This window comes from Panthera leo, chromosome A1 (genome assembly GCF_018350215.1).
Source record: "Panthera leo isolate Ple1 chromosome A1, P.leo_Ple1_pat1.1, whole genome shotgun sequence".
Classification (NCBI taxonomy): domain Eukaryota; kingdom Metazoa; phylum Chordata; class Mammalia; order Carnivora; family Felidae; genus Panthera; species Panthera leo.
Window position 1 is genome coordinate 17,952,271 of NC_056679.1, and position 9,588 is coordinate 17,961,858.

A 9,588-nucleotide genomic window follows, 5' to 3' on the forward strand; every position below is an offset into this window, starting at 1 on the left:
CCAGACAGGATGCATGCTTAGAAAAGGCCTGAAGGACTGAAGCTATCGCCCTACACTGATATCAAGGCTCAGGGGCTGCAAATCAGTAAAGGTCTCCCATGACAAAGTCTGTAAAGACTGGGAAAGGTAGCTGGTTTTGCAAATGCCTAATTTTCAACAAAAGCTCACAGGCATGATAAGAAACAGGGAGACATGACCCATTCAAAAGGACACAATTTCCAAAAGCAGTTTTTTGAGAAGTACATGGTTCAGACTTAACAGCTATCTTAAGTATGTTCAAGGAACTGAAGGAAATTAGGAAAACAATATATAAATGAAGTGAGAATATCGACAAAAAGATAGACATTATTAAAAAAAAACAGATTCTGGAGCTGAAAAATACAATAACTGAATTGGAAAATTCACTAGGCTGGTACAAAGACAAACAGGCATAAGTATGAGTCATCAAATGTGAAGAAGACAAGTCATTTGAAATAATCAAATCTCAGGAGTAAAGGGAAAAAGAATGAAGAAAAGTGAACAGAGCCCAAAGGACTTACAGAATACCATCAGAAAGATGAATATATACATATAGGAACCACAGAAGGAGAGAGAGAGAGAGAGAGAATGAGAGAGAAAGGGACAGAGATTATTTTAAAAATCAGTGGCTGAAAACTTCTCAAGTTAGAGAAAAGACATAGATATACTAATCCAAGAATCTCAGTGAAATTCACGGAGGATAAACCCAAAGAGACCCAAATGGAGACATAATCAAACTGTCAAAAGCCAGAGACAGAGAGAGTCTTGAAAGCAGTAAGAGAAAAATGACTCATCATGGAGACCAATTAGACCTAATAGAAATGTACAGAACATTCCACCCAATGACAACAGAATGCGCATATTTTTTTTCAATTGCACAAGGATTATTTTCCAGGATAGACAATATTGTGGACTACAAAATAAGAAATGTAAAAGATTGAAATCATACCAAGTATCTTTTCTTTTCTTTCTTTTTTTTTTTATTTTGGCCGGGGGGGGGGGGGGGAAGAAGGGCAGAGAGAGAGAGAGAGAAAGAGGGAGAGAATCCCAAGCAGGCTCCACTCTCAGCACAGAGCCCCACATGAGGCTCAATCCCATAACCCTGGGATCGTGACCTGAGCCAAAATCACAAGTCAGACGCTCAATGGACTGAGCTACCCAGGCGCCGTATCTTTTCTGATCATGATAGAATGAAACTAGAAATCAACAGCAGAAGAAAAACTAAAAAATTCATCAACATACGGAAATCAAACAACACACCTTTAAACAATAAATGGGTCAAAGAAGAAATTACAAAGGGGATAAGAAAATATCTTGAGACAAATAAAAATGCAAAACAGGATACCAAAAGTTATGGGCTGCAGCAAAAGCAACTCTAAAGGGAAAATCTGTAGCTGTAAATACATTAAAGAAGAAGAAAGTCTCAAGTCAGGAACCTAACTTTATACCTTAAGGAACTAGAAAAAGAAGAGTAAACTAATTCCAAAGCTCATAGAAAGAAGGAAGTCGTAGAAATTAAAGCAGAGACAAATAAAACAGCAGGAAAACAGAAGAGAAAAATCAATGAAACCAAGAGTTAGTTCTTCGAAAAGATTGACAAAAATGGCAGTCTTTTTGCTAGACTGCCTAAGAGAAAAATAGAGAAGGCTTAAATAATTAAAGTCAGAAATGAAAGGGGATACTACTATAGAGTTTAGAAAAGTAAAAAGAATTACAAATATTATGAACAACTGTATGCCAACAAATTGAATAACCTTTATGAAATTGAAAATTCCTAGAAAAATACAATCTACCGAGACTGAATTGTGAAGAAACAGAAATTTTGAGTAGACCTAAACTGGTAAGTAGATTGAATCGGTAATCAAAAACCTCACCTAAATGAAAACCCTAGGACCAGATGGCTTCACTAATGAGTTCTACCAAATATTTCAAGAATTAATACCAGTCCTTCGCAAACTCTTTCAAATAATTGGAGAGGAGGGAACGATTCCTATTTCATTTTCTGACGCCATCGTTATCTTGATATCAAAGCAAGATAAAGACGTAAAACCGTAAAGAAAGAGGAGTCCACAAAAAGTTGTTAGAACTAATAAACAAATTTATCAAAGTTTCTGGATGCAAAATGAAAATGTGATAATCAGTTGCATTTGTATATACTAACAATGAATAATCTGAGTAAGAAATTTAAGAAATACAATTCCATTTAAAATAGCATCAAAAAGAATAAATTACTTGAGAATAAACTTAGCCAAAAGAGGCAAAAGACTTGTACACTGAAAACTACAAAACATTGCTGAAAGAAATTAGAGACATCACTAAATGGAAAGGCATCCTGTGTTCATGGATTGGAAGGCAATATTGTTAAGATATTATTATGACCCCAAGCAATCTCCAATCCCTACCAAAATCCCCAGGATGCTTTTTGCAAATATAGAAAAATCTATTCTAGAATTCATATGAAATCTCAAGGGACCCCCAAATAGTCAAACAATCTTGAAAAAGAACAAAGTTGGAGGTGTCACACTTCCTGATTTCAAAATTTACTATAATGCTACAGCAATAAAAATAGCATAAAACTGTCATAATGATAGACAAATGGACCGATGGAATAGAATAGAGAGCCCAGAAGTAAATCCTGACATGTAGGGTCCAATGATTTTCAACAAGGATGAAAAAGTCATTCAATAGTGAAAAGACAGTGTTTTCAACAAGTGGTGTTGGGAAAACTGTATACCTACACCTACAAATGAATGAAGTTAGACACTTACTTTATACCATACATAAAAATTAACTGCAAATGGGTTTAAATACAAGACCTAAAAGCATAAAACTCATAGAAAACATGGAAGAAAAGCTTTGTGTCTTTGGATTTGGCAAGGATTTCTTGGATATCATGCCAAAAACCGGACAGCAAAATAAAAAAATAAGTTGGACTTCTTAGAATTAAAATTTTGTGCACCAGAAGACACCAGGGAACCCACAGAATGGGAGAAAATATTTGCAAATCGTGTCTGATAAATGATTATTATCCAGGATACATAAAAATTTTCACAACTCAACAACAAAACAATTGAAAACTGCACCTCGGGCTTAAATGGATATCACCCCAAAGAAGACATGAAAATGGCCAATAGGCACACAAAAACATAGTCAACATCACTAATTATTAGGTAAATGCAAATCAAAATCGCAATGAAATACAATTTCATACCCATTAGATTGGCCATTCCTCAGAAAACAGAAGGTAAGTGCTGGTAAACTTGTTGAGCAGGTGGAACCCTTGTGCATTGCTGGTGGAAGGGGATAAGGTGGATCTGTTGGGAAAATTATGGTGATTCTTTGAAAAACTAAACATAGAATTACCATGTGGTCCGATAATTCCACCTAGTATATATGCAAAAGAAAGAAAATCTGTACAATCAGGTGATTATGTACAATAGCCAAAGGGGAAGCCACCCAGAGATCAACGAAATGTGATCTCCACATACGACAAAATATTATTCAGCCTTAAAGAGGAAAAAAAAAATTCTAACACATGCTACAACATGGAAGAATCTTGAAGGCATTACGCCTAGTGAAAGAAGCCAGTCACAGAAGGACAAATACGAGATTCCACTTATAGGTTGGCCCTGGAGCAGTCGACCCCAGAGAGACAGAAACTACTTTGCTGGTTACCTTGGGTTGAAGGGAGGGCGAATGGGAAGTTACTGTTTCATGGGTAGAGAGTTTCAGTTGGAGAAGCTGAAAAGTTACAGAGATGGATGGTGACTGATGGTTGCCCCAGAATGTGAATGTACTCAACGCCACAGAAATGTACGCTTGGAAACGGCCAAAATGTCACATTTTAATGTTATGTGTATTTTACCATAAAAAATAAAATTGCCCCCAGAAAGAGTCAAATCTAAAAAAAGAAAAATATTCACTAAGCTAGATGATCCATCAGCTTTCTTTTTTTTTTTTTTTCCTGGAAACCTCACTCCTGGTGGCCTCTGCCTTCTCTAATGTGGATTCATTGATCCCTAGGGACCCAGTGGCCATCCAAGGATTTCCCTTCCCAGCTCTATTGTTGGAGCCACTGCTTCCCTAATCTATGTCTTGATTTATTCCCTTGTTTTGGTGGACACTATTCTCTGTGAAAGGATGCATGGGTATTAAATCTTCTGAGTCCTTACGTGTTCTGGGCTGTCTTTATTTTGCGCTTTGCTGAATTGCAATTCAGTTTTCCTCCACATACTCACGGCGTTTTCCATCTGCTTCTCGCATGCAAGTTAGTGCTTTGTCCCTGCTCCACGGCACCTTTGTTATTACACCTCAGTCGCTATTGTTGATCCCTATTTTTTAGGTTTTATCAAATCTGATTTCCAACCTAAAGATGGTCTCCCTCTACATGTTTTTGTAAAATCAACAAGATGATTGGTAAATATCATTCACCGATGTTTGCCTACTGGTTTCCTTGCTGTGCTCAGGAAATTGTTGCAACTCCAGAGCTATAACCTGACTGTATAAAAGGGGTGTAGGAAATCGTCCGTAGTCCTAAGTCCCTCCTGATATTTTGTTTCATTTCCAAATAGCTTTAGGGTTGGGTGAGCTGTTTATTTTCTCTAAAAATATAAAAGTGCGTCCCCCGAAAAACAAAATGTCAACTAAATAAAAACCCCTATTTGAAAACTTAAATCATTAGCTATTGCGTGTTACCTTCATATGTTCATTTTAGACTGTGTTATTAGCCAAAAACCAGTCATCGCAGAGACTGGCTCTTCCTGCTTGATACAGCGTGACACTGTGAGTTAAGAAAACGTATTTTAAATCTCGTTTCACTTTTTTGTTTTGTTTTGTTTACTTTGTGCCTTTGTATGTGTTCCCATCTAAGTGTTTTCAATTTTTAAATAAATATTTAAGACTCAGATCTATATTTGGATGCATGCATAATCAACATCACCTTCAGTTAAACCTTCTGCATTTTGCCACAAATGGGAGAAATTGACCTTGATATTTTCCAGGAGGACAAATTCATAAATATGAGAACCGAAAAGAAAATCCTGTGCCAAGATAGCAAATGACTCATTGCAGCTTCTGTAGTGAAATGAAGACAGTTCGCAAGGCCGGCACATTTATGAAAAGTACAATAAATTATATAATACCACAAATAAGCACAGATAACAGGAGCCTGTGCCTTTTCCTTGATGCTGGAAATTTTTGTGTATCTAAGCCTTCATGTGCTTTACCTTCAGTGGGTTTTGTTCACAAAAACCAAATATTCTAGAGAGACCCCCAGGGTGAATCTGTCACTTAAAATCCTACTTTTGCTTTGCTACAGATGCTTTGTGTGGGAAGGAATAAAACCATCCTTCGTTTTTGTTTTGTGTTTTTCCTGTAAAGAGAGAGAGAAAACATTGATGAAGGAAATTTATAAATAACACCTTTAAAAATGGCCACCATGTGACCTTCTTGACTCAGTTAACCTTTTTAACAGAGTAGCTAGCCTTTAGACCAGTAGGTTGGTTGGAGTTTTGCCATGCCTTAATTCTTTTTTTTTTTTTTTTTTTGAGAGAGAGACAGAGAGACAGAGCATGAGTTGAGGGGGTAGGGGCAGAGGGAGAGGGAGACACAGAATCGGAAGCAGGCTCCAGGCTCTGAGCTGTCAGCACAGAGCCCAGTGCGGCACTTGAACTCATGAACCGGGAGATCGTGACCTGAGCCGAAGTCAGACGCTTAACTAGACTGAGCCACCCAGATGCCCCCATGCCTTAATTCTTTCTAACTCATCCTTTGACAAGGGTAGAAAGGATACATGGTTAAGCAAAAGAAGAAGGAGGAAGTGAAAGAAAGAATTAGATAGCACGTAAATAGAGACCTGAGGTGTGGTGTCTACACTTCCGGGACTTTCCCCGGGAGGGTGTACGGCCGCACCCGGCCTTCTCAGAGACCAGCCAACTCTGTGTGCTCAGCTCTTCCCCCCATCTTCCCTGCAGCCACCCTGGCAGATCCCGTGTGTTTCCGCCCAAGCAGACCTGCCTCTACCGCTCGCTCATCCCCAGATTTCCACACGCTCCTGCTCCCCCCTCCTGAGGACTTAGTGGAGGGCGGGCCCAATGCCTTTGCTGCCCTGGTATCTCCTCCCCAAGACAGGTCCTTTTAAAACAGGCTTAGTGCAGGAAGGGAGGGTGTGCGTGGTAAGCACAGTACCAGGGCTGGTGTCCACTGTCCCGTCCTAGCCTTCCAAACAACTGTCTGAGGCGGGCAGTATTATGTGTCGAGGAGGTTGGAGAATTCCGTCCAGGTCACTTTAATGCCCCTGGCCCCCCCACCCCCACCCCCCACCACCCCGGCCCAAGTGACAGGGTCTTACAGCGTTCCAAGGCCAGTGGTTTCTGGCTCCCGACAGGAAGCCTGCCGAGCGTTCCATTGCCTCTGCTTCCTACCCAGCCCCTCCTGCCACCCAGAGGAAGGATGTCTTGTGCCTTTTGTTCTTTGAGAAGTTGCAGACGATAACCTCTGGGGAGCCCCCGCGGGCCTTGCCGCTCTCCGTCTGTGACAGAAGAGAGCATTTCCTTCCACCAGACTCTAGGTATGTGTCTTGGCCCTGATGCCCGCACCTCTCATCGTCCCACCCCCAGTGGCCGATGACTTTGGGGCTTGTAAGGTGGTTGGATAAGAGTTCCAAAAAACTCAGGATTGGAATCCTCTCTCCATTAAAACGGAAATGGCGATTTGGCGAAATGAAGATCAACCAGCAAAACACGCTAGTGATGGCTATGAGACCCCCGTAGGCATGCATTTCTACTCTTCGAGAAATCTCAGGTTGCTGAATGTAGCCTGGTGGACGTTTGTATGACAGAACTGATTATGCAGTCATGAGTCACAGCGTGAGACCAGTCCGTGTGTCTGTCCATTCCCCGCCTACCCCACCCCTAGCCACCAGAGGAATTTTGCTATGAAAGTTTTGCGTTCGTGGACCAAAACGGCCTCCTCGAGGGAGAGAGGCGATTCCCCACTCCGGCACTGATCTTCTGTGTGGCTTCCTTTAACGATCCCAGAGAACATGGCTCTGATGTGCCGGCTGTACCTGGGCAGAAGCAGCAAAGACAGTGTCTTAGTCTGTTCTGGCGAAGGTAACAGGAGTACCACAGACTGGGTGGCTAAACAACAGAGATTTGTTTTCACCGTTCTAGATGCTAGAAGTCCAAGATGAAGGTGCGGGCAGAATCAGTTCCTGGGGAGAGCTCTCTTCCTTGTTATGCCCTAACATGGCGGAGAGGGAGAGGGGAAGCTGTCTTGTGTCTCTTTTCATAAGCACATTAATCCCATTATGGGATTCCAACCTCATGACCTAATTACCTCCCCAGAGTCCCACCTCCACATCCTATCACAATGGGGACTAGGATTTCAACCTGGATAAGACACCAACATTCAGCCATCGCAGGTGGGGTGCACTGAAAGAGGCTCCTGAGGGCGAGGCTGTGATGGATGGTGGCGGTCACAGCAGTGGCCCTCAGAGACTCAGTGGGAAACAGCTCCACAGTGGAGATCAGAGGCGAGGATGGGAAGCTTCAGCAATGCAGCTTTAGGGAATTGAGGCACGGGCAACAGGTGGTCCTAAAGAAGGCTTGGATGGGACAGGAGACACAACTGTGGTTCATCCCACAGAGGAGCCCAAATGAACATTGGTGAGAACAAATTTTGGGGATTCCCCATCGATAAGTAGAGGACCGTGGAGGTCCTACAATCACAGGTGTCAACATGAACCAGCAAAATAAAGATTTATGTATTTATTTGTATATTTATTTAGTTAGTTTTACATTTTTCATGTCTGTTAATTTTTAAGAGAGAGAGAGAGCGCCAGTGGAGAAGGGCAGAGAGAGCCGGGGAGAGAAAGAATCCTAAGCAGGCTCCACTCTGTCAGCTCAGAGTCTGACACAGGGCTCGATCTCACAAACCCTGAGATCTTCCTTAGGGCCCCCCTTAGTTTTTGCTCATACTAACTTTTCACCTAGAGTCTGCTCCTAACATAGACCTATTTGAGAAAGGGTAATTTCAATGTTGTTTCCTCAAGGGACAATCTCCAGGGGCTGTAAACACCCTATAGGATCTTTGGGCTGAACTTGCTCTCCTACCGTACAAGGTAAGTGGGGTTCAAGTTGCAAATGTACTTCATTCATCTCCAGTTGATTTATGTGCCTAGTATCATAGTGGGTTAGACATGGAGGGCCTGGGTGACACAGTTGGTTAAGTATCTAACTCTTGATCTCCACTCAGGTCACCATCTCACAGTTTGTGAGTTCAAGCTCCGCATCAGGCTCTGTGCTGATAGCGCGGAGCCTGCTTGGGATTCTGTCTTTCCTTCTCTCTGCCCCTCCCTGCTTGTTCTGTCTCTCTCTCTCTCTCTAATAAGTAAAAAACTTAAAAACAAAAACAAAAACCAGACATGTTCCCCAATGTCAAAGACTTAGTAATTGGGTCCGTCCAAGAAAACCTAGGCGTGGATGAGAACTCACAATGATATGTTACAAGAGCTAACCCTTCTTCCCTTGTCCGTTTGAGGCTGACATTTCTTTAACACTTTAAATATAGTGGAGCCTCTGTAATATTCTCTCCTTTTGGTTCTTTTCTCCTGTCTCTTTACTTTCTTCCCCCGAATGCCAGATAGAAACATTAATCTTTCATAGTTAGTGGATAATTTCATACTCGTTTTTGGAACTCTCTTATTTTGCCTCCAGAGCTTACTGTCTGGTTACATAATCTTGTACCTCCGTTTCTTTATATATAAAATAAGAATAATAATAAGCGCTTCCTCATAAATTTTTTTGTGAACATTAAATGGAAAAAAAAAAATCAATGTGAAGAACTCAGCCCAGTGCTTGAAACTTGTTAAATAGTCAATAAATCATAGCTATGGTTTGCGTATCAGAATTATTATTACCTGCTATCACCGCCCCTTTATTTGGCCATCGAGGAGATAAGGGCCATTTGCTCTCATTTCCAGAGTTCCGAGCAGTGTGCGTCATTCGTCAAGTATGTAACCTGGAGCAGCTGCTGAGGTGGTGGCACCATCGGTGTGGGTCACTTCCTTTCTAACTGATGACTGCCTGACTCAGACTCATGAGGGAAGGGAGGACAGAGCAGCCATTTCCATGGGACCAACGCTCCCGGAAGCTGACCACAGTTTTAGTGATGGCTCCAAGGGGCCAGTCTTCATCACAGGTATGTCTCGTGAGGATGCCACGGCCAGAAGAATTTTATTTTAACAACTGTCATATTACATATGAAACTAAATGTGCATTGCTCTTTGGCATTTTCTTATTTTTTTTTTAACTGTTTATTTTATTTTGAGAGAGCGAGCCCGTGCAGGTGGGTAGGGGCAGAGGGAGAGAGAGAGAGAGAGAATCCCAAGCAGGCTCTGCACTGTCAGAGCCCAGAGGCCAATGCCGGGCTCGACCTCATGAACCGTGAGATCGTGTCCTGAGCCAAAATCAAGAGTCAGCCGCTTAAGCGACTGAACCACCCCGGTGCCCAGCTCTTTGGCATTTTCAAAGAAACTTAACAGATCATTACTTACCATATTTTACAGAT

The 9,588-nt window shown here is 41.8% G+C and overlaps 1 protein-coding gene across 2 annotated transcripts in view; it reads left to right on the forward strand.

Moving 5' to 3' along the window:
* The window catches only part of COG6 (component of oligomeric golgi complex 6), a 129,827-nt gene extending 120,517 nt beyond the window's left edge, over nt 1-9,310 (forward strand). Inside the window, exons 19-20 of one of the 2 annotated variants that reach the window (XM_042905363.1) lie at nt 8,072-8,140; nt 9,002-9,310. In XM_042905363.1, the coding sequence (XP_042761297.1) occupies nt 8,072-8,093 (22 nt within the window). In that variant the 3' untranslated portion in view covers nt 8,094-8,140; nt 9,002-9,310. The remainder of the gene's footprint in view (nt 1-8,071; nt 8,141-9,001) is intronic. The other variant, XM_042905297.1, reaches the window with a different exon arrangement.
* Nucleotides 9,311-9,588: the final 278 nt, after the last annotated feature.